The sequence below is a fragment of the Oncorhynchus gorbuscha genome, linkage group LG08 (genome assembly GCF_021184085.1).
Source record: "Oncorhynchus gorbuscha isolate QuinsamMale2020 ecotype Even-year linkage group LG08, OgorEven_v1.0, whole genome shotgun sequence".
In the NCBI taxonomy this organism is placed as follows: Eukaryota; Metazoa; Chordata; class Actinopteri; order Salmoniformes; family Salmonidae; genus Oncorhynchus; species Oncorhynchus gorbuscha.
Genome location: NC_060180.1, coordinates 65,599,635 through 65,625,329, shown reverse-complemented (window position 1 = coordinate 65,625,329; position 25,695 = coordinate 65,599,635). Strand labels below are relative to the sequence as shown.

The 25,695-nt window shown below is 43.7% G+C and overlaps 1 protein-coding gene across 3 annotated transcripts in view; it reads right to left on the bottom strand.

Moving 5' to 3' along the window:
* Window positions 1–2,217: 2,217 nt before the first annotated feature.
* Window positions 2,218–25,695, bottom strand: part of LOC124042024 (small conductance calcium-activated potassium channel protein 2-like) — a 52,067-nt gene continuing 28,589 nt past the window's right edge. For 2 of the 3 annotated variants that reach the window (XM_046360290.1, XM_046360292.1), the window contains exons 5-9: window positions 10,631–10,772; window positions 10,259–10,369; window positions 9,426–9,553; window positions 6,283–6,352; window positions 2,218–2,534 (exon numbers count right to left, since the gene is read on the bottom strand). In XM_046360290.1, coding sequence (XP_046216246.1) covers window positions 2,229–2,534; window positions 6,283–6,352; window positions 9,426–9,553; window positions 10,259–10,369; window positions 10,631–10,772 — 757 coding nt within the window. In that variant the 3' untranslated portion in view covers window positions 2,218–2,228. Of the gene's footprint in view, window positions 2,535–6,282; window positions 6,353–7,860; window positions 8,718–9,425; window positions 9,554–10,258; window positions 10,370–10,630; window positions 10,773–25,695 lie in introns of those variants that run through there. The other variant, XM_046360291.1, reaches the window with a different exon arrangement.

The following is a 25,695-nucleotide window of genomic DNA, read 5'->3' as shown; positions in this document are numbered from 1 at the left end:
GTTAGAAATAGCAGAGACGATTTCTGGTCCCAGTCCACCCCTGACTATACCGTAATGGAGTGATATCCCTCAGTTGGAGTGGATGGTTAGTGTGTAGAGGGGCAGTGAAGAGTCATGCTTGATTAAGTCCCTTTCACAGCAAGCTGAACATGTTATTAAACCAAGAGCTCTCTCTTTGGACAGCCTGACCGCTAGTGGATGCTTACAAGTACAGACTTGGTCGACAGACTACAACATGTGTAACTGACTTTCTGATAAGGTTTGTTCTCCTTACGTAAGTCATATCGTAATGCTGTTTTCTTGGTCGACAGACTACAACATGTCTAACTGACTTTCTGATAAGGTTTGTTCTCCTTAGGTAAGTCATATCGTAATGCTGTTTTCTTGGTTGATAACGTTCACTTATCATTTCTTAAATGAGAGATCCATTACCCTTTTGAAGGAGGTCAAGGAAATACGTCATTTGGACACCTTGTGGTACTGGGAACTAATTTACTGTCTCTAGCCATCCAAGTAGCTAAGTACTTTATTTGTATTCTTTCAGGATTTTTTTTTTTTAGAGAGATTTTTCTTCACGCCAATTTCAGACAGGGAATGCATTTGTTATACTGTAACACATTACTGCAACTCTCTAGCTTTTCAACTCTAGAAATCCTAGGTCCCCCGCCAAAGAAAGAAATCGAAGTAACAACAACAAAAGTAACATAAATCTAAATGCAAATCGTCAAGCCATCCAAAAGGTTTTGCTCCATCGTCATTTTTGCACAGAACCATGCAAAGGACAGGGTTGGTTTCTCAGTTCGGTCGGTATTGTGTGCCGGTCACTGTTTCACAGCAGACTTCAAGCCATGATCTGAATACCTGTGGAAGCTCTGATTTGTACACTCTTAGAAAAAAAGTGCTATCTAGAACCTAAAAGGGTTCTTTGGCTGTCCCCATAGAAGAACCCTTTGATAAACCCTTTTTGCTCCCAGGTAGAACCCTCTGTGGAAAGGGTTCTACCTGGGAGCAAAAAGGGTTATCCAATGGGGACAGCTGTAGAACCCTTTTGAAACCCTTTTTTGTAAGAGTATATGGAAAAGGTAGACTACATTTCATAGTTTTGTGAGAGTATGAGTGTGCAGCATCGAGCTGGAAGTGAACTCTCTCCCTCAAACACATTCTCTCTTTCTTTCTCTCTCTCTCTCTCACTCTCTCTTTCTGACCTATTCTGTTTTTAGTGGTTAGCATAAGTAAAAAAAAAAAAAACGTTTTCAAAACATTAAGAGATATTGTGTAATGGAGGCAATGTTATGCATTACATTAAGACAATTTCTATGAGTTTTTGAAGAGGAATGTATCTGAAAAAGGAATGCAATGCTTGTATTCAGTGTTAACATCGTAAAAAACTTGCTCTGAAATTAGTAATTAAATAACCCTCTACTATTTGTACATTCAGGCACTGAAAAATCACATGTCAATATGTAACTAAAAAAGATAGTCGCTCTCAACTTTCCCTTGGTAAGAACAAGGAAACGGAAACTTTGAAATTGGCATTCGTGTACATTTTCCTACTCAGTAGTAATGTCATGTGCATTCCCCTTGCTCTCCTTTTGTGTGACCCCCCCCCCCTCACCTTAAGTGAAATTCAACAATGAACTGACGTCAGAGCTTTCAGAGGCCCTCTTAAACAGTCACCTTGGCTTACGGGGAAAAACCATGACACTTGTATTGTAAAAGGGAAGTCCACCAGTTTGATGTGTCCCTCCGTGTGGACAAAGGTGTCATCTATCCTCCTCGGACCCCGTAGACTGATCTGACCAGGCCAGGCAAGTCCAGGCAGACCCTCCACGGACGCACAACCCCTATCCCCCCCCACCCCCACTCTTCACTGGGTTAAGGACGCTCCGGTGTGATAGCCAGCTCTCACCCCAGCAACCCTAAACTCAGTCAGTTTAACTATACAAGGGCTTTTACAAAAAAAGCTAACTTGAACAGCCATACAATGGCTAAAACATAAACCATATCTCTACTTGCCTCGGTTTAAGTCGTTTAGGTTGTTGTTTAGTGGATGTGTCAAAGTTTTTAATGGTTTGCATTGGAGCAGTTTCTAGTTCAGTCCCATGCTGGAAGTTCAGTCATAGAGGTGTTGGTTTTTGGATGTGACGTAGAGGGGGGCTTAGGGGAATGTTATGGGTTGTCATCGGGGGTAGTGCGGTTTAGGGTCGTTTTGGGCGGTTCCGGGGGGGCTAACCGCTGTCAGAAGAGGTGTGCGGCGCCGTTGAGGGAGAGCGACGCCGGCGGGCGGTGGAGGTCCAGGAACGTTCAGAACGTTCGGAGCGCTCTGAGCCCAGTGAGGTGGGCCGGAAGCGGTGTAGGAAGCCGTCCAGGAATTCCTGCTGCTGCTGGTTTATGGCTTGGGAGATGAGACAGGGCAGAGCCTGTAGGCTGCCCGTCACCGAGTCCAGCTTTTCCTCTAGCATGCCGATCCGCTTGTCCAGTTCCTCGCTACGCTCCTGCAGCTCCGACACCAGGTCATACATCACGTTCTGGGTCTGCAGGAGGAGGAGGAAAGAGACAAGGTGATGGATCTATTATGTTATATGCTAAGTGTATTTATTGTGTATATGAAATGTAGTCATTTGACACTTGCCATAAATTGCTCTCAAAGCATATGCATGTAAATTCTGTATGGTATAATTATCACTATATGGTGAATATTAGACTGGTAGCTTTGAACTCACATCAGTTGCAAATGACCCCTTAAGAGGTAATAATAATGAACAAATTAATAAATAAATCATGCTAGAGTAAACAACTAACTGCTAAATGACTTAAATGTAATGTAAATGTAACTGGAATCTGAATCTATTGATGTCAATATGAGAGTTGACAGGAAAGATAACTATCTGGGTTAGAAGGGGTAGCAACTAGGGAAAAAACTCATTGGTAGGGATCTTTTCTTATCAATATCACCACAGCTTTTGAACACAAAATAAATTAAACTGTATCTTTTGTTTTTTACACTGGAAGATGATTATACAACATTATTATACAGCATAACACAGCAATAGAAGTAAAGTAAAAATACACAAGAATGACAAACGGCAACAGAAATAATGTAGTTATGATTATTTATTTAATATTAGCAGCAGATTTTCCAGAGGGAAGCGAAAAACCCATTTAAGTCAATATGGATAATATAAAAAATTATGTTGGATGCTAACCGCCGATAAACTCCACAGAAGAAGAGGATGGGGTGTTGGCACTGTTTCCGCAGTTCTGTTAATGACAGTGAAGGCAGGTGTTCTGGCAAACATTAGAGAAGGACACTGGGTGCTAGTTAGCTAGCCAACTAGGACTCCGGTAGTCAGCAGGCGGGATGGGTAGCTAGCTAACACACCGGTAGACAGTGAACTTCACCCCAGCCTGTTGCCCCACTGTGTGCTAGCTAGTTAGCTAGGAGGACTCTATTACACAGCAGGTGGGAGGTGGGGGCAACACCGGTAGCTAGCTAGCTAGTCAGGACACCGGTAGACAGTGTACTTCACCCCAGCCTGTTGCCCCACTGTGTGCTAGCTAGTTAGCTAGGAGGACTCTATTACACAGCATGTGGGAGGTGGGGGCAACACCGGTAGCTAGCTAGTTAGTTAGGACACCGGTAGACAGTGTACTTCACCCCAGCCTGTTGCCCCACTGTGTGCTAGCTAGTTAGCTAGGAGGACTCTATTACACAGCATGTGGGAGGTGGGGGCAACACCGGTAGCTAGCTAGCTAGTTAGGACACCGGTAGACAGTGTGCTTCGCCCCCGAAAAACTCAGATAATAGTTTTGTTTCCCTTTTCTTTTGATCCACATTTGAAATCGCATAGACAATCAAAGGAAATCCAGAATATCAAAAGTGTCACAAGGGGAAGATGTTCCTGCAGATGCTCACAACGCCCTGAATTACGGGCCGTATTCACACACTATTGTCAAGACGTGCGCAGTTATACCCACACCACAGTCCCTGGCCATTGCCACTCAACAATGCTCTTTTAATAAGAGCCACCTAACACTGTGCGTGGGCCGGGACCTTGATATCCCACGGTGGTGACGTTAACCCGTACTCTACGAACCCTGTCATGACGCATTATCTTGACACTATTTAAATGGACAGTCTGGTGATGACAGGAAGCTTTTTGTTGTTGTTCATTCACTCAGTGCTGATTGAACGTATATTTGTCTTGCTTGGTTACAAAAAAAGAAGAAAACAAGTCTAAAACAGTTAATGTGTTGAAAACAGTCACATAGCTAAACAAGTTAACAAGCATGGCATTTTCTTTTGGTTGCCCAAAGGTCATGCAAGCAAGCAATTACAGTATGTTGGTCTTGTTTGACTTGGGTGCACCCCCACCACCTAGCTACATTGAAAAGTAAACTTGACACTGTGTTAGTCAGTCAGCGCAAATTTGGATTATAATGACATTAAGAAAATTGTATTGACAGAGGAGGGAGTGTACTGAATAAAGGCATAAGGTAAGGGCTGTAACGTTAGCTAGCTAAGCAATCCAGGTTGACTAGTGTATGGAGTAACGTTAGCTAACTTTAACATTAGATTAGCAATACTCATTGTATGTATTATACATTAGCAGCATGGCAGTTTCCCAAAGTTTAGTGTTGACTATGAACTGTGCTTTGTGGAAGAAATTGTTGTGCCGGTGCATCGCTAACTGTCCATACAGTTAAATTTACAGCCTTGTTGGCTTGTAGCTAGCTAGCTAACATTACTGGCTATTGGCTAGCTAACTGGCAATGGCAGCTATCTAAATTATGCTTATTTGTTTTTATTTTACTAGGCAAGTCAGTTAAGAACAAATTTTTATTTTCAATGACGGCCTAGGAACAGTGGGTTAACTGTCTGTTCAGGGGCAGAACAACAGATTTGTACCTTGTCAGCTTGGGATTTGAACTTGCAACCTTTCGGTTACTAGTCCAACGCTCTAACCACTAGGCTACCCTGCCATTTGTGCTGTGATTGCATGTAAGTGCCAAGGCCAACAGTTTGCACAGATGGCTTTAGCCATGTGAATAACTTTCGATAGAAAAATATAGCTAGCTTCCTTTCCTTGTAGCTTGCCTCTCATCCAAGTGGTGTTAGTGTGACCGATGTGAAATGGCTAGCTAGTTAGCGGTGGTGCGCGCTAATAGCGGTTCGATCGGTGACGTCACTAGCTCTGAGACCTTGAAGTAGTGGTTCCCCTTGCAGAGGGCGCTACTTCTGTGGAGCGATGGGTAACGATGCTTCATGGGTCACTGTTGTCTGTGTGCAGAGGGTCCCTGGGTAGGGGATGGACTACTGTTACATTAGCTAGCTGCTAGCCCTGTGCAACCTAAGTGCTTTGGTCCTATTTCAGAACTGAGATTTGGCTGAAAAGATGTTAGCATAGTCAGAAATGCTAGAAAAGGGTAGAACATCGTTGGTTGTTAATGGACATAAATGAGAGTGATAAATTAATGAAAACTGTTAACCCTACAAACTTATTCAGTCCAAATTCTGGAAAGTCTAATGGTCACTTTGTGGACGCTGTCGTTCGGGGCAATAAATTGTATTTTTTGGTGTCATATTGGCATAGATATTATGGTAGGGAGATTTGATTTTGCGCTTTGCGACATTGTTCTTCAACCAATGCATATACTGTTAGGGGCTATCGCCCCCACAATAATACAATTTGTGTTTTGGAAGTGTTCTACCTCCTTATATTCCACTGGTCATAATAGCAGGACAATTCAGGATCAAGGATGTCTTGTCAGGATGCTGACTAATACCACAGGACTCTAGCCCCTCAATTAAGTTAACAAGAGAATGCATTTCTCTGAGCTAATTGGTCATTTTTCATCATCATATATCTGTCATTAGCCGAGTCAAACTTAGGGGATAATCTACAAACGACTTCACGGACCAACAAAGCCCTGCTGTCTGTTCAACTGAACAGGCTACTAATGACTACTACCGAGAAGGTGAATAACGAACATCAAAGAGTTTAGGTGTTATTTACATGGCTATCCAATGCTCTATTCCCTTAGCCAAGACAGACTGCTTTAACAGCAGGTGAAGAGAGACCGGTGGGGGTCTGGCAGTGCAAACACACATTAAAGCACCAGCTTCTGAACATTTTAAAATAGAAACCTGGAGTGCAAATGCCACACACATCAATGCTGCGGCCGGCGTCCAGCTGCAAACCTTTGAAAAACCCTGCCGCATGGCCTTTATAAGCCAGGGCAGTGGCCTGGATCGGGGCCTGTATATCTGGGTCTTCTTACCTTAGCCAGGTCTACTAGCGTGTTGGCCTGATCATTGAGTTTCCTCTGCTCCATCTTCACACTGCGCAGTCTGGGCAGAGGCAGGGGGGGTGAAGAGGGTAGAGAGTGGGGATAGGAGGCAGGGGAGATGGAGAAGTTAAAGAGTGGGGATAGGAGGCAGAGGCAGGGGGGTGAAGAGGGTAGAGAGTTGGGATAGGAGGCAGAGGCGGGGGGGGGTAGAGAGTGGGGATAGGAGGCAGGGGAGGTGGAGAGTGTAGAGAGTGGGGATAGGGGCAGAGACAGGGAGGTGGAGAGGGTAGAGAGTGGGGATAGGGGGCAGAGGCAGGGGAGGTGGAGAGGGTAGAGAGTGGGGATAGGCGGCAGGGGAGGTGGACAGGGTAGAGAGTGGGGATAGGAGGCATGGGAGGTGGAGAGGGTAGAGAGTGGGGATAGGGGGCAGAGGCAGGGAGGTGGAGAGGGTTGAGAGTGGGGATAGGGGGCAGAGGCAGAGAGGTGGAGAGGGTAGAGAGTGGGGATAGGGGGCAGAGGCAGGGGGTGGTAGGTGGGTGGGTCATCAAGGTGGAGGGGGGGAAGAGCAACACATGTTTGTCAGAAGAACTCTCTCTGTTAGGACGTTGAGGAGAGAGAGCAGCCTGCATGCATATACAAGCATTCCCAATCCTGATCATCGCCAAACCAATACATGCAAAAATGCAAAAAAAATCTATGAGTCAAATAAAGGTCCAAACAAAATACCCCCCCCCCCCAATAAAAAAATACAATAAATGTAAATATTATCAAAAATAGAGCCTTTCATAAAGGTGACATTCCTTTATGTGTGCTCTCAGCTGTCACACCCTTACAGCTAGCTCAGCGGCAGGCCGTCAGAGAAACGTCAGTCATAGGGTGAGCTTGCAGTGACTTGAGAGTGAACGGCACTTATGGTGTGGAGGGAAGGGCCATACCCTGTGAATGTGGCTTACAGTATCTATGCCAGTGGCACTTTTCTATGACATTGGTCGATAAAACACTGAAAAAAGTGTACTTTAAATGACTGATTTATGATATTTATGTACTGTACTACACTTCCTAAACACCGCATCTGCATTCTTGATCTGGTCGCCCTTGGAAAAGTGATTACTTATATAGGATTAGGTAAATAAAGGTTAAACTTTTTTTATCACTTTCAATGAATATTTAAATACCTTGGGAGGATATTTGTGCATTGGTTTAAAGTAATGACGTCAGTGATGACATCACACCAATCAATCAAATGGGTCAGAGCAGCTCACAGATCATTGCACCTGTACATAGGCCATGTGTAAATAGCCCATCCAACTACCTCATCCCCATACTGTATTTATTTATTTTGCTCCTTTGCACCCCAGTATCTCTACTTGCACATTCATCTTCTGCACATCTATCACATCTATCACTCCAGTGTTTAATTGCTATATCATAATTACCTCGCCACTATGGCCTATTTTATTGCCTTACCTCCCTTATCTTACCTCATTTGCACACACTGTCTATATACTTTTTTTCCTACTGTATTATTGACTATATGTTTGTTTATTCCATGTGTAACTCTGTGTTGTTTTATGTGTCGAACTGCTTTGCTTTATCTTGTAAATGAGAACTTGTTCTCAACTAGCCTACCTGGTTAAATAAAGGTGAAATAACAAATAAATAAAAATGGATCGACATCCTGGTGACTTGAGGCAGGCAGAAAGTTCCCCAAAGTGCTAATTCTGAGGCAAGGACATTCATTGATGTGCAAATGAGGACATCACAGCAAAGGCTCTGTTTTCAGCTTCATCTAACTAGAGGCTACCAGCAAGGCCCGTTTTTTCCTATATAGCGTCTGTGAAGGAAAGGCATCAGAGTTGGGTACAAAAATGACTCTAAAGCTGGTTTCCAGGGTACTTCCTGCTAGGGTGAGTTAAGATACTAGGCCACTGCAGGTGTGTTCTTTATTGTGAGTGTCTGATATGTCTGAGTGTTGATGGAAATACAAAATAAGAAAATACCTCAAAACAAAAACAGACTTTTCAAACCCTTGAGATAAATGTTAACCACAAAATCAGGAGCAAGGATGGGTCTGCCAATGCAGGTTAATATAGCCTACATATTGTTTCTATATTAATCATGGTAACATCATAGATGGTGACTTCATTGATGAATGGACTCCGGCCTAGCCAACAAGCCCCAACAAGCTCATACTGCCAGATGCCTCTGACTTTCTTCAGACACCCCACTACCATGTCATCATCAGTGGTAATGTTGATGCTTTTTGTCATTCCATTCAGAGGATGGGGGTAAATGGAACATTGAAAGAAAACCAAAACAACCGGCATCCAGCATTTGAAGGTTCATGCATGTCAAAACGAAGACATGGAGAGGGAGAATGTCGAGGAAACAGGAGGAACATAGAAGACTCAACTTACTTCTGAGCTCTGCAGTGATAGAGCAAAACAAAAACAGAACACAGTACAAAGTTTTAAACCCCACAACATCCACGAAACAAGTGAACCATTACACTTCTCACTGTAAGCACAGGGTAAGGGTTGAGGAGGGGAAGGGCAGGGGGAGGAGGACCATTACATTACAGGGTGTGTGTGTGTACATAGCATTTGTTAGGTGCGGTATCCAGTGTGTGTGCGTGTTAGTGTTTTAGTACACAACTAAATAACACATCTAGCTAACCCAAACACACAGAATATTGTCACAGGAAATGGCTGAGAGTAGGAAAGGAAGGACATTATAACAAAGACCACCAGTGACGCCGCTGACTGAGAGTGCTGTTAAGAAAACACAAGAGTGGAGGCTGCTGAGGGGAGAACGGCTCATAATAATGTCTGGAATAGAGTCAATGGAATGGTATCAAACACATCCAATCACATGGTTTCCATGCGGTTGATACCATTCCATTATTATGAGCCGTCCTCCCCCCAGCAGCCTCCACTGATGCACATCTACACAAAAATACTGTTAGCAGTACAACTAAAACCACTACTACTGTCACTAGCTCTACAACAAAGAGCAATAAAGACAATAACATGTATTTAACAACTTAACAACAGGTGGTAAAAACAACTGTATGTGTCCACGTAGGCTTCAGACATGCTAACGATGGAGTCCTGATCTTGGGAAACAACACTTACTGATGGATGGCCTGTAGAAACTTGCGCTGGTGTTTCCGCACCTTGGCGTGATCGATCTTCTTGACCAACTTAGTGTGTTTGTAGATGAGCCATGTTTCCCTGAGTACATTGGCAGCTGTGTTCTTTACCTGTCGACCAATGAGGAAACGCATGTGAACCCTCGGGCAAAAGCAGGGCGTCCCGAACAACTGCCTGTTCATAACATAATACTCTATGTTGATTTACTTTTAGGGAATTGAGAAAGGTAAACTGAATTGGGAAAGGTAAACTGAATTGGGAAAGGTAAACTGAATTGAAAAAGGTAAACTGAATTGAAAAAGGTAAACTGAATTAAAAAAGGTCAACTGAATTAAAAAAGGTCAACTGAATTGAGAAAGGTAAATTGAATTGAAAAAGGTCAACTGAATTGAAAAAGGTCAACTGAATTGAAAAAGGTCAACTGAATTGAAAAGGGTAAACTGAATTGAGAAAGGTAAACTGAATTGGGAAAGGTAAACTGAATTGGGAAAGGTAAACTGAATTGAAAAAGGTCAACTGAATTGAAAAAGGTCAACTGAATTGAAAAAGGTCAACTGAATTGAGAAAGGTAAACTGAATTGGGAAAGGTAAACTGAATTGGGAAAGGTAAACTGAATTGAAAAAGGTAAACCGATGAAAATAACTTCTTACCAGGGACATGAATTTGTTTTACCCTGTTCCATCAGGAACCATAAATGACAGTTATTGTATTATTGTAATATAACCTCCCGTTCAGTAAGTGATGTGACATTTACAGTAGTGCTCAGTGGTGGAAGATCAAAGATGCCACTAGAATGAGAGCTTGAGTAACTCACTCGTTTGCAGAGTTGTGTGTCCATCATGAAGTTGTGGACATGCTTCTCAGCCTTGGTCAACTCCAACTTCCTGGCTACCACGGCGACCACCAGTGCAGTGCAGCCAGCTCCCTATTGGTCAGAAACATAGTCAGGCCCAGAAATGAAATAATGTGAAGGGTGACTTGAGTTGAGTTATTGAATTAATAGTGAGGTGACTGCTTGGAGGGAAACATTTCAAGATGTTGAGCTGCTCTGGAATAAAGCAACAAGTTGAAGAAATAGATGTCAGATTTAAAACATGGCTGTTTCATGGGAATAATATGTCTATTAGTCATGCAATACTGCATGAAACACACACAAAAAAGGAATTTCCAATGACAAGTAACATACCATGATCCCTGTAAGCAGACATACGCCTTTCCCACAGTACGTGTTAGGTACCATGTCTCCGTAGCCAATGGAGAGGAAGGTAATAGAGATGAGCCACATGGCTCCCAGGAAGTTACTGGTCACTTCCTGTGTGTCATGATACCTAAAGTAAGGAAGAGAGAAACAGAGGAAGATACACATCAGTGACACCCGATACTGTAAAGGAAACCTGAGCATGCTGGAGAGGTCGTGAACTAACAGAGGTGGTTGAAGAAGAAAAAAATGACATGTGCATAGTGTTTCACCTTCCGTCATGCCTGCACTACACATCTAAAAAGCACCCAATCCATGTTGGAAACAACATGGTGAAACATTATGAAGTTGTGCCGCCACATTCCAATATACTGTAGCTGTTCAGTCAATGCTCTGTAGTAAATTAAGATGCACATTCAATCATTCAATGAGTAGCCAAATTAAAATGATATGGAAGGGAAAACACAATTGATTTCAATAATCCTTTTAAAGAATCTAATTAAACGCTGATGGCGGTTTGAGAATTCTCCACAGCAAAACACTGAACATTTACTGTATGTATCAGTGTCTATTAAACAACTTGAGACGATGGATGATATCAATTGAGAAGCGTTTAAAAATAGACATGATTCCAGACATACATCTCCTACTCATTAGCATAGCAATTAAAATATTATGAAAGATGATTGGAATAAAGAAAGTGACATACATTAAGTTATGCAGCTATGCATTTAAGCGTTATGAGAACCGCAGGCGATCTTTTAAGTTTGAGTCTTACAGGATTTGAATCCAAACTAATCACTGGAAATCTAAAATACTATAACCACTTTGATCAGCACTCATTCCCAACAGATTCTGAATCAATGCACCCAAATCATTTGCATTTGCTTTTACAAGAGGAAAATATATTTGACCATCAACATCATTTTGTTTAAAGAAAGGAGAGTGTCAATTCTCATTTCTTACAGCACAATGGGGGAAAAACTACTTTGGATCTGTAATGTGAAGAGTTTGAACTACCCCAACAAAGGTTTGGTTATGAACATCATTCCTTCAAAATGTATCACTTCATTTCATCATTCTGTTTGCTGAAAATGGCAGAAAAACATGCGATAGCCAATGCCCCTTAAAACACAACGTCTAAACGGGACCGTTGCGACGTCCCAACTGACTTCACCCCATTGAAGTTGACATTTAAAGGGGTTAAGGTAAGGGTTAAGGTTAGGGTTAAGTAAGGGTTATGGTTAAGGTTAGTGTTTAGGGTAGGGACATCCCAAGGACCCATGATAGCACTAACCCTAAAACCACAGCAGATAGATTAAAAAAACACCACCTCAAATGTCAACATTGATGATGACATTACCATCCCCTTTGCATTGTGGGATAAAGTCCCAAAATTAACCCATCCAGCCCAACCCTACCTTTCTTTACATACTACATCCCTGATTGGCTAAGGTGCTGTCTAGGAGGAGTCATAATACTGAGGCGCATTGTTCAGCAGGATTACTAATAGCTCTCAAAAGTACACAGGATGACTATTAAGGTTAAAGAGGATGACATTTCTGCTCCGAGATTTTCTTCGAAAGGGATCCTTGTTAAAACAATTAGGAATATGCTAATGACTTGAATATCCAGCAGTGACCCAGCATGTGGAATAAAAATGGCCGGAACAATTTAATCTAATCAATGCAGAAATACAGTTTGTAACACCTGGGGTAGGCGAACCAAGTTTGGAACTCTTTGAACATTCTTGAAAATCTCCTCCTAGACAGATCACTTTCATTAAGGAACAAACCGTGCATTCAGCAGTTGTTGCTGAACTCTGATTTCCTTAAAAGAAAACTCCATTCAAAAACTATCTTTTGGTATTTCTATCTTTAGTCCACCGATGATACAGTCACAAAATGTTTTGCATAGCAACAGTCAAGTTCTCAAGATACTAGACTTTCAAGAAGCTCAATATACAGTGTGTCACCAGCCATATCGTTATTTTTTTTAAAACTTTATTTAACTAGTCAAGTCAGTTAAGAACAAATTCTTATTTTCATTGACAGTCTAGGAACAGTGGGTTAACTGCCTTGTCCAGAAAGACAGATTTTTACCTTGTCAGCTCGGGGCTTCGATCTTGCAACCTTCGGGTTACAAGTCCAACGCTCTAACCACTAGGCTCCCTGCCGCCCAGATCATGATGATCCAAAATGCATTATATGATGTGACCGGTGACACTTTGCTTCTGGAAAGTCCAGCATCTTGAAAACGTGACTGCTGACATGCAAAACATGTATCAACAGTGGACTAATTAAAGAAATACCGAAAGACGGTTTTTGAGTGGATTTTTCCTTTATGTCAACTCTGCTTTCATGCTCAATGTCAGGAAAATCAACATGATCCTTTTTTCCTCAGAGTCAATAGTGTGGGTTCAAGCGACTCTATGGCAAAGAAGCACGTCGATACAATACCATGCAGGCATTAAAAAGATGTTTGCATCCTGCATGCTGAAAAGCCAGTATATTGAGAGCAAAGAGAGCGACGACAAAGTGAAAACCATCCTTGACAAATATCATAATATTGTCAAGTGGATGGGGGTTGAATATTTATACAGCCAGTCTCTTATCTGTATGCTGGAGAGCAGTAAAAACGCATTAAGAAGCTCAATGTTTTTGACTTCCCTTCTCTTTCACCTGGATTGTTAGGGCTGGATTCAATCCGTATCGTGGAAGTATGGCGGAAAATTTGTGTTAAAATGTAAATGTAAAGTCCGACATATGCAGCGTTTACCATGAATGCAGTCTCCACGAGGGAGGGAACATTGCCTTTAAATTTCAATCGAGCTATAAAGTGATACTTCTGCGATACGCACTGAATCCAGCACTGTTAGCCTTCAATAGCATCCTCTCTGACAAGGCTTAGAGCAAGGGGGACAACACTATAGTGACTAATTTGCTAATTTTAGACAATCTGTGACTAAACCAGGCAAATACATGAGTCATTCCAGATCACTAACTCTGTGACAGAACCTGGTGGAAGTCGTTTCTGTCAACATGTTACACTGCTTCTTATTTTATCCTCTGATTCATGTGATTCATGTGAACTTAAGTTGTAAAGAAAGAGGTGAAATATGTCCTGAAAGTTAGTTGCTTCTACAGTTGTGTTAATTGCTTATTGTATCATGATGAGTTCCACTCAATCACTGGCTTCATCGGGGTTGGGGAAAAATCTGGTTTACACACTGGAACTATCTCAAATTGCATGGTTGCTCTTGACGGCACCAATTACGCCTTTGTAGGAGGAGTACTTTAAGTGCCGTAGTGTCCAAATGATTCTAGGCTGGTGAAAGCGATTAGAGCACGACAATGCTAGAGGTTTGTTTTCCATTTCCACAATGGTGTAACATTGCAGTGTATGGTTTCCCTGTATCAACATGTATTTGCTTTAAGAATACTCTTATTGTGACTTTACATTTATGACTGGACATGGTTTGGTGTGGAATTTTTGTTTTTAGATAGGTTTTCCCCCAAATTCTTGAATCTTGAAGAGGACTCAGACAAAATGTCCATAGACTACAGTGATATGGGCACTAGAAGCTACGGATGCAGAGCCAGTCGATGGCATTTTGAAGCTCTCAATATACTGTGTAGAGTGTTGGCATAGCATGGACAAGAGCTGGCACCACTTTCGACCTAGTGTGAGACCAGAGGAATTGTCTGAAATAAAATGTCTCCCACCCTTGCAAAACATCCCATAGAAGTAGGCTTTGTGTTGTAGACATGTCATTGTTTGTAAGATCGCTCCCTCAAAAAACTCTGTGTTCCCTTACTTTGTCAGCAACTCTATTTGCAAGTATGCACAGATGAGAGCTCTAGACCTAAATGACTCCTTCCAGAAAGGGCTTTAATGTGTGTTAGACTACAGGAATACCACTTGATTCACAGTGTTGAAAACAACCTAACCGGTGACACATTGCAAACTATACCGCATCAGCCAACACAAGAGAGACCATTGAAGAATGTCAACATCATAAACAAGTCACTATTCTGGGTGGTATTTAAGTACACAACTCACCCCTGTGCGTCCTGTGTGACTCAGTTGATAGAGCATGTCACTTGCAATGACAAGGTTGTGGGTTTGATTCCCATGGAGGACCAGCACAAAAAAAGTATGGAAATATATGCACTCACTACTGTAAGTCACTCTGGATAAAAGCATCTGCTAAATGACTAAAATGTCATGGGAATTGGTTCAAATGGATGCAGTGATGCTTTTTTCCTCTTCATTAAACCCTGGCCATCCCTTAATGTCATCTCGTCTTTTAACCCTGGCCATCTCTTAATGTCATCTGGTCTTTTAACCCTGGCCATCTCTTAATGTCATCTGGTCTTTAACCCTGGCCATTCCATAATGTCATCTCGTCTTTTAACCCTGGCCATCTCTTAATGTCATCTGGTCTTTTAACCCTGGCCATCTCTTAATGTCATCTGGTCTTTAACCCTGGCCATTCCATAATGTCATCTGGTCTTTAACCCTGGCCATTCCATAATGTCATCTCGTCTTTAACCCTGGTCATCTCTTAATGTCATCTGGTCTTTAACCCTGGCCATCCCTTAATGTCATCTGGTCTTTTAACCCTGGCCATCTCTTAATGTCATCTGGTCTTTTAACCCTGGCCATCTCTTCATGTCATCTGGTCTTTTAACCCTGGCCATCTCTTAATGTCATCTGGTCTTTTAACATGTCATCTGGTCTTTTAACCATCATCTCTTCATGTCATCTGGTCTTTAACCCTGGCCATCTCTTAATGTCATCTGGTCATTTTAATCTGGTCCTGGCCATCTCTTCATGTCATCTGGTCTTTAACCCTGGTCATCTGGTCTTTAACCCTCCTTAATGTCATCTGGTCTTTAACCCTGGCATGTCATCTGGTCTTTAACCCTGGTCATCTCTTCATGTCATCTGGTCTTTAACCCTGGTCATCTCTTCATGTCATCTGGTCTTTAACCCTGGCCATCTCTTAATGTCATCTGGTCTTTAACCCTGGCCATCCTTAATGTCATCTGGTCTTTAACCCTGCCATCTCTTCATGTCATCTGGTCTTTAACCCTGGCCATCTCTTCATGTCATCTGGTCTTTAACCCTGGCCATCTCTTCATGTCATCTGGTCTTTAACCCTGGCCATCTCTTCATGTCATCTGGTCTTTTAACCCTGGCCATCTCTTAATGTCATCTGGTCTTTAACCCTGGCCATCTCTTCATGTCATCTGGTCTTTAACCCTGGCCATCTCTTAATGTCATCTGGTCTTTAACCCTGGCCATCTCTTCATGTCATCTGGTCTTTAACCCTGGCCATTCCTTAATGTCATCTGGTCTTTAACCCTGGCCATCTCTTCATGTCATCTGGTCTTTAACCCTGGTCATCTCTTCATGTCATCTGGTCTTTAACCCTGGCCATCTCTTCATGTCATCTGGTCTTTAACCCTGGCCATCTCTTCATGTCATCTGGTCTTTAACCCTGGCCATCTCTTAATGTCATCTGGTCTTTAACCCTGGCCATCTCTTCATGTCATCTGGTCTTTAACCCTGGCCATCTCTTAATGTCATCTGGTCTTTAACCCTGGCCATCTCTTAATGTCATCTGGTCTTTAACCCTGGCCATCTCTTCATGTCATCTGGTCTTTAACCCTGGCTTAATGTCATCTGGTCTTTAACCCTGGCCATCTCTTCATGTCATTGGCCTTAATGTCATCTGGTCTTTAACCCTGGCCATCTCTTAATGTCATCTGGTCTTTAACCCTGGCCATCTCTTCATGTCATCTGGTCTTTAACCCTGGCCATCTCTTCATGTCATCTGGTCTTTAACCCTGGCCATCTCTTCATGTCATCTGGTCTTTAACCCTGGCCATTCCTTAATGTCATCTGGTCTTTAACCCTGGCCATCTCTTCATGTCATCTGGTCTTTAACCCTGGTCATCTCTTCATGTCATCTGGTCTTTAACCCTGGCCATCTCTTCATGTCATCTGGTCTTTAACCCTGGCCATCTCTTCATGTCATCTGGTCTTTAACCCTGGCCATCTCTTCATGTCATCTGGTCTTTAACCCTGGCCATCTCTTCATGTCATCTGGTCTTTAACCCTGGCCATCTCTTCATGTCATCTGGTCTTTAACCCTGGCCATCTCTTCATGTCATCTGGTCTTTAACCCTGGCCATCTCTTCATGTCATCTGGTCTTTAACCCTGGCCATCTCTTCATGTCATCTGGTCTTTAACCCTGGCCATCTCTTCATGTCATCTGGTCTTTTAACCCTGGCCATCTCTTCATGTCATCTGGTCTTTAACCCTGGCCATCTCTTCATGTCATCTGGTCTTTAACCCTGGCCATCTCTTCATGTCATCTGGTCTTTAACCCTGGCCATCTCTTCATGTCATCTGGTCTTTAACCCTGGCCATCTCTTCATGTCATCTGGTCTTTAACCCTGGCCATCTCTTCATGTCATCTGGTCTTTAACCCTGGCCATCTCTTCATGTCATCTGGTCTTTAACCCTGGCCATCTCTTCATGTCATCTGGTCTTTAACCCTGGCCATCTCTTCATGTCATCTGGTCTTTAACCCTGGCCATCTCCCCCAGAATTCTTTATCTCCCTCTCTCACCATATGTGGATGAGCTCATGCAAGAAACAGATGGTTTGTCCCAGGGACATACAGTGGCAATGCCTGACAATGTGTCTTCTAAGCCAGAGCTTCCCAAACTCGGTCCTGGGGCCCCCCTGGGTACATGTTTGGTTTTTTGCCCTAGCACTACACATATTTGAATACCCTGGTCTATGCTGTATATTATAGGTTGAAGCTTAAGCTTTAGATTTTGGGAAGGACCGAGTTTGGGAAATCTTGATCTGAGCTATTTGAGGAATGAAATCAAAATGACATAAGTATTCTGAATCTTCCAAACCCTGTAGTCAGTTGTGGTACTAAAAAGTAACATAGAAACATTTGCCAAAAACATTGGTTGGAAAGAATTGTTAGAGATATCAATAACTGTTACCTATAAAGACAACAGTATATAGGAGTAGACAATACTGCCAAATAAATGATTATTTGTTCCTTGAATGGCATGCTGCATGCAAGTCTGATTAAACCTGAAATTGAGAAAAACTGGTTTAACCAGTTATTGAGAACGCAATACTGTATATTGAGCAGCAAGCAGTGTTTTTATTAGTATTACCCTGAGCAGGCAAATTGTTGGACAGCCTCATCTGCTCCTAATATAAGCCACTGCATTGGAAAGAACATTAAAAGGGGACTATTATATGCCTTAGCTTGTCCATGTACTAACAACAGTCATTTCTACAGGAAACTCATCGTAGCACATTAAAGGAATTTTAACAAGTCTCCTTGATTTAAATGAGAATTTGAGCAATGGTAGAGATTATTTTGGGACAAATTTGTTGAAATGTAAGAGGGGGGGGGGTGTCAGAAGCGGTAAACATACAGATAGGATTCAACTCAACTGGGGATGACCTAATAAAAAAACTGCAGACCTAATTGTGCTCGCATCATCCAGCCAAAATGCAAAGCAAGCACTCCAAATGGACTCTAGCAAACATGTCGAGTCAAGATAAAAGTCTATCCTTTCATTATCATTTACTGAACAAAATGGTAATAACGTGTATTTGAAACAAAGTCTCACAATATGACGCGAGCGATACAAGCCGTAGCACAGCCAACACAACCAAAAATAGCACAAGTAAAAGTATCAGGTGATAGAAGACATAACACAGAATTTCCCTACAGGATATCACCTTCAAACAGCCATTGTGGACTTAAGAGCAAAGCTAAAACTCTTTCGTATAGCCTTATAGCCTCAAAAGCTTTCTTTGATGAACGTCAACATCATCGTGTTCCGGAACTTTGTTAGGTCATGCGTGTCCATTGTCAGTAATAACTACTGTATGGAATATCAACAGGCATGAAGAATACAGTGTGGAGGTATACTCCAATGGTACACAAGATACAACTCAAACTCTGCTTGAAGGTCCACATGACCTTTCACACAGACACTAATGTGAGATTTACACACAACTTTTAGTTGTGGCGAAAGCTCAAGCGCACACGTATCTCTGGTTAGGATTCCGCTCTACATGAAGCTGTGCACTGTGTCTTCCGGTCAAGTGACAACAACACACACATGATATCGGTCAGTAACCGGCCAGTAACTCGACCCTGTTAATCTGTGATGAGGGAAAGTCTCTTAACTTTCCAAAGCTTGTTATATGGCCAGAGTTCCCCAGGAAGACCGGGGTGAGAAACGACTGTCTCATGAAAAAAAAAATGTTTCGTTTCAGAGCGAGAGAGAGTTAGAGAGAGGAGATAGGACCGGAGAGGGGACAGGCAAGGCATGCAAGTGTATCTGAGTTCTGACTGGATTAGGCCTGCTGGTTATGAATAAGGAAAGATAAATAAGTGGGGGAGGGGATGAGGAAAAACTGCAAGCATGCCACGTAAGATGGGTACAGTAGTAGGAAATCTGCAAAGCATCATGAAGCAAAAGAGGAGGTGTTTGATAAGAACGGCAAAAGACTGAGGATCTTCAATAAAGTAGGGGAGCTCTGGAGCTGTATCAAGGGGGCAGTGACCAGCATTGCTTCCCTCTACTGTACCATCAGGGTTCCTGCCAACTCCGCCACTCAGCCAACCACCCCTCCTGTCCCCTCCACCCACCATGTGTCTTTCATTCGCCCGTCTATTCCAGACAGACTCCGTGCTCGTCCAATCTCACACCGTTCTGCCCTTTGGCTCAGGAGCGTGGTCAATGTAACAGTGCATCAGCAGATTCATTTCCAAACTCACGCACAGCACTTTGGAAAACAAGCGCCTCTTTTTTTGAGTGTGTTGGAGTGATGGGATCGAGAGCAGTAAACATGAAGACTACCATGCTGTTTCATTGTTTACCACAGGTGAGAACTCAATCCATGTTATGAAACTTCAAACTGGAGACACTGCATTTGCCTTGAAGAAACAAACTCCTCATGACTCAATTTTGGAAACTGTGCTAGAACGGATAGCAACACCCTCACTATTCATCATCCTATCTGAAGAGCCTTTCGTGAAACACTTCCGGGTTAATGGGGTTATTATAATATGGTTAAATGTTAGAAATTTGGTTAAAAAAAATCAAAATCGAGCTTAAATCCACATTAACGACTTTGTACCAGACAAATGACTTGATATTTGTTTTCTCCTCAAATAAGCACGGATGTTTTGTATGAATATGTATCTCAGATTAAATTCCTTTGCCACGTCTTGAGCAAACTGAATCAGCTGGCAGAAGTGACAAAAGCCTGTAGAATACCTAACGATTACGACATCATTCAATCAATTATTCGAGGGGAGACTCATAATGGAATGGTAATGTGCGAGAACACAAAGGACTAAAAAGCTTTTGTTCCTCAGCAAATCTTGGAAGTAGATGCTGAAAAGAGTGGGCACATTATGGATCTATAACAATTACATAAGGAAGAGGAATGAAAAAAGACAATTGCCCTCCGGCTTGCTGGTGAAGGTGACTTGAAGGAGCTGCTCCATTTTAGCAAACTCCTTCCTCCTCCTCCTCCTCCTTTTTGCTACCACAAAACAGTTTAGAAAGAGACGCTTGGTTCAAAGTGCTGCTCAAATCATAGGTTTCGCCTCCTAAAGCCACTGAATGTATTGTTCTTTGTTGACATATTTCTGGGGTTTTGAGGATGGGTGCCACATTCATGCCGACTAAGGGGCGAATACCTAGTCCCCCTTTGCCTTACTCTGTTTGGAAAGGATAGCAGTTTTTTAAGGGGGGCTGCCCCTCGCCCAATCCCACCCCCATCCCTCACCCACTCAGGGCAGCAGTGGCGCCAGCTCGGTGCAAAATGATAGGTTTTTCCACGGCTAGAGAGCGAGGACTCACATGGTATCCCTATGGAGCAGCATAGTGGGGAAATAGAAAGTATAACATTATAGACACTCACACACACACACACACACACACACTCACACGACACACAAACACTTACCCAAACACACGGAAACATGTTATTTTCAAATTGAAACCATAACTGGACTGCCTTATATTGCATGCACTGCTGCGGACTAGTTTGGCACGGAGCGTGTGGTGGGCATATCATCTATCCTGACCCCATTAGCCACTCTAGATATTTCATGGTGTTGACTCCAGCCGCATGTTGCGTCCAAGTACCATAGACACCCGACTGTAGAGCTTGGTTACATTTCCCTGTGGTTCTATGGTTTTCCTTTGTAATGTTGAAAGATTACCAGACAGATACAACACCAACAATGTCATCCATACGTTCTATTCATGCTTTTCACAGTATTTGGCAACACCAGTATCTTTCATGGTTAAATCTAAGACAGGAAAAAAAACAGTGTGTCCATCCTTGTGACAGTATCACTTTAAGGTTTTATGCAAGTACCTTCAGCAATACACTATTCATTCCTGTAGGCTTGATGAACAGAGTGTTCTTTTGAATGTGTGCCAACAAACTATTTGGTGAAGTTGGATTCGAGTTGCACCTCACGCTACTTCTTTTCCATTTCATGTGGAGGTGGAGCCAAAGGTCAAACACTGTTTTCTCTGCTGGTCCTTACGTGGCTCCAGGGTGCAGGGGGAAGTGGTTAGTGAGGGGTTAAGAGAGCAAGGAGGTATGAGATGGAAAGGGAGGAAATAAAAAGCAAGCAAAACGTAAGAGAGCAACTCACCGTCTGACTGACTGAAAGATTGGCAGCGAGCGTTCCTGTTGACTGATTTGACTGTTTGACTTTTTGACTTTACAGCCCTTTTGTCATAACGAAGTATTACAGGAGCTGACGTCAACCCATCCCACCTCCCTCAGCCCCTACACACCAAAGAAGACAACTTAACATCAAAGTAATGATAAACTTGTAATTGGTCTGAAAAAAGCGTGCTCTTCCCTGCCTCCTCCCTTTACTCTGAGATCTGTGAGAATCCCCACCGCCCCCTTGAGAAAAATCCTGATGTGAACGGGGATCCTTGGGGCTGCTCAGCATTAACAAAACAAACCATTCAGCAAACAAACAATTAGACACTCATGAATAATTGAAAAGCTGCTAAAATAGCATTAAAACAAGGAATAGGGACTCGTGGAGTGATCGCTGAGCTAATGAAACCCCTTTTTTTTACCCAGGCAGTGGTGTGTGTGGGGGTACGACACATCAAGACATTACTTTGGGCTGGTGAGCATGAACAGAACACGACAACACAACTGGACACAGATAACAGAAAACGGGAATGAAAGAGAGAGAGAGAAGGGGAAGGAGAGAGACAGAAGGGGGAATGAAAAAGAGAGAGAGAGAAGGGGGAGGAGAGAGAGAGAGAAGGGGAAGGAGAGAGACAGAAGGGGGAATGAAAAAGAGAGAGAAGGGGGAATGAAAGAGAGAGAGAGAAGGGGAAGGAGAGAGACAGAAGGGGGAATGAAAGAGAGAGAGAGAAGGGGAAGGAGAGAGACAGAAGGGGGAATGAAAGAGAGAGAGAGAAGGGGGAATGAATGAGAGAGAGAGAAGGGGGAAGGAGAGAGACAGAAGGGGGAATGAAAGAGAGAGAGAGAGAAGGGGAGGAGAGAGAGAGAGAAGGGGAAGGAGAGAGACAGAAGGGGGAATGAAAGAGAGACAGAGAAGGGGGAATGAATGAGAGAGAGAAGGGGGAAGGAGAGAGACAGAAGGGGGAATGAAAGAGAGAGAGAGAAGGGGGAATGAAAGAGAGAGAGAGAAGGGGAAGGAGAGAGACAGAAGGGGGAATGAAAGAGAGAGAGAGAAGGGGGAGGAGAGAGAGAGAGAAGGGGAAGGAGAGAGACAGAAGGGGGAATGAAAGAGAGAGAGAGAAGGGGGAATGAATGAGAGAGAGAGAGAAGGGGGAAGGAGAGAGACAGAAGGGGGAATGAAAGAGAGAGAGAGAAGGGGGAATGAATGAGAGAGAGAGAGAAGGGGGAAGGAGAGAGACAGAAGGGGGAATGAAAGAGAGAGAGAGAAGGGGGAATGAAAGAGAGAGAGAGAAGGGGGAAGGAGAGAGACAGAAGGGGGAATGAAAGAGAGAGAGAGAAGGGGAAGGAGAGAGACAGAAGGGGGAATGAAAGAGAGAGAGAGAAGGGGAAGGAGAGAGACAGAAGGGGGAATGAAAGAGAGAGAGAGAAGGGGAAGGAGAGAGACAGAAGGGGGAATGAAAGAGAGAGAGAGAAGGGGGAATGAAAGAGAGAGAGGGAAGGGGGAATGAAAAAGAGAGAGAAGGGGGAATGAAAGAGAGAGAGAGAAGGGGAAGGAGAGAGACAGAAGGGGGAATGAAAGAGAGAGAGAGAAGGGGAAGGAGAGAGACAGAAGGGGGAATGAAAGAGAGAGAGAGAGAAGGGGGAATGAAAGAGAGAGAGAGAAGGGGAAGGAGAGAGACAGAAGGGGGAATGAAAGAGAGAGAGAAGGGGAAGGAGAGAGACAGAAGGGGGAATGAAAGAGAGAGAGAGAAGGGGAAGGAGAGAGACAGAAGGGGGAATGAAAGAGAGAGAGAGAAGGGGAAGGAGAGAGACAGAAGGGGGAATGAAAGAGAGAGAGAGAGGGGGGAGGAGAGAGACAGAAGGGGGAATGAAAGAGAGAGAGAGAAGGGGAAGGAGAGAGACAGAAGGGGGAATGAAAGAGAGAGAGAGAAGGGGGAATGAAAGAGAGAGAGGGAAGGGGGAATGAAAAAAGAGAGAGAAGGGGGAATGAAAGAGAGAGAGAGAAGGGGAAGGAGAGAGACAGAAGGGGGAATGAAAGAGAGAGAGAGAAGGGGAAGGAGAGAGACAGAAGGGGGAATGAAAGAGAGAGAGAGAGAAGGGGGAATGAAAGAGAGAGAGAGAAGGGGAAGGAGAGAGACAGAAGGGGGAATGAAAGAGAGAGAGAGAAGGGGAAGGAGAGAGACAGAAGGGGGAATGAAAGAGAGAGAGAGAAGGGGGAATGAAAGAGAGAGAGAGAAGGGGAAGGAGAGAGACAGAAGGGGGAATGAAAGAGAGAGAGAGAGAGAAGGGGGAATGAAAGAGAGAGAGAAGGGGGAATGAAAGAGAGAGAGAGAAGGGGGGAATGAAAGAGAGAGAGAGAAGGGGAAGGAGAGAGACAGAAGGGGGAATGAAAGAGAGAGAGAGAGAAGGGGGAATGAAAGAGAGAGAGAGAGAAGGGGGAATGAAAGAGAGAGAGAGAGAAGGGGGAATGAAAGAGAGAGAGAGAGAAGGGGGAATGAAAGAGAGAGAGAGAGAAGGGGGAATGAAAGAGAGAGAGAGAAGGGGGAATGAAAGAGAGAGAGAGAGAAGGGGGAATGAAAGAGAGAGAGAGAGAGGGGGAATGAAAGAGAGAGAGAGAAGGGGGAATGAAAAGAGAGAGAGAGAGAGAGAGAGAAGGGGGAATGAAAGAGAGAGAGAGAGAAGGGGGAATGAAAGAGAGAGAGAGAAGGGGGAATGAAAGAGAGAGAGAGAAGGGGGAATGAAAAGAGAGAGAGAGAAGGGGGATGAAAGAGAGAGACAGAAGGGGGAATGAAAGAGAGAGAGAGAAGGGGGAATGAAAGAGAGAGAGGGAAGGGGGAATGAAAAAGAGAGAGAAGGGGGAATGAAAGAGAGAGACAGAAGGGGGAATGAAAGAGAGAGAGAGAAGGGGGAATGAAAGAGAGAGAGAAGGGGGAATGAAAAAGAGAGAGAAGGGGGAATGAAAGAGAGAGAGAGAAGGAGGGGAAGGAGAGAGACAGAAGGGGAATGAAAAGAGAGAGAGAAGGGGAAGGAGAGAGACAGAAGGGGGAATGAAAGAGAGAGAGAGAGAAGGGGGAATGAAAGAGAGAGAGAGAAGGGGGAATGAAAGAGAGAGAGAGAAGGGGGAATGAAAGAGAGAGAGAGAAGGGGAAGGAGAGAGACAGAAGGGGGAATGAAAGAGAGAGAGAGAAGGGGAAGGAGAGAGACAGAAGGGGGAATGAAGAGAGAGAGAGAAGGGGGAATGAAAGAGAGAGAGAGAAGGGGAAGGAGAGAGACAGAAGGGGGAATGAAAGAGAGAGAGAGAGAAGGGGGAATGAAAGAGAGAGAGAGAGAAGGGGGAATGAAAGAGAGAGAGAGAAGGGGGAATGAAAGAGAGAGAGAGAAGGGAAAGGAGAGAGACAGAAGGGGGAATGAAAGAGAGAGAGAGAGAGAAGGGGGAATGAGAGAGAGAGAGAGGGGGAATGAAAGAGGGAGAAGGGGGAATGAAGAGAGAGAGAGAAGGGGGAATGAGAGAGAGAGAGAGAGAAGGGGGAATGAAAGAGAGAGAGAGAAGGGGGAATGAAAGAGAGAGAGAGAAGGGGAATGGAGAGAGAGAGAAGGGGAATGAAGAGAGACAGAAGGGGGAATGAAAGAGAGAGAGAGAGAAGGGGGAATGAAAGAGAGAGAGAAGGGGGAATGAAAGAGAGAGAGAGAGAAGGGGGAATGAAGAGAGAGAGAGAGAAGGGGGAATGAAAGAGAGAGAGAGAGAAGGGGGAATGAAAAAGAGAGAGAGAGAAGGGGGAATGAAAGAGAGAGAGAGAGAAGGGGGAATGAAAGAGAGAGAGAGAGAGAAGGGGGAATGAAAGAGAGAGAGAGAAGGGGGAATGAAAAAGAGAGAGAGAGAGAGAAGGGGGAATGAAAGAGAGAGAGAGAAGGGGGAATGAAAGAGAGAGAGAGAGACAGAAGGGGGAATGAAAGAGAGAGAGAGAGACAGAAGGGGGAATGAAAGAGAGAGAGAGAAGGGGGAATGAAAGAGAGAGAGAGAAGGGGGAATGAAAGAGAGAGAGAGAAGGGGGATGAAAGAGAGAGACAGAAGGGGGAATGAAAGAGAGAGAGAGAAGGGGAATGAAAGAGAGAGAGGGAAGGGGGAATGAAAAAGAGAGAGAAGGGGGAATGAAAGAGAGAGACAGAAGGGGGAATGAAAGAGAGAGAGAGAAGGGGGAATGAAAGAGAGAGAGGGAAGGGGGAATGAAAAAGAGAGAGAAGGGGGAATGAAAGAGAGAGAGAGAAGGGGAAGGAGAGAGACAGAAGGGGG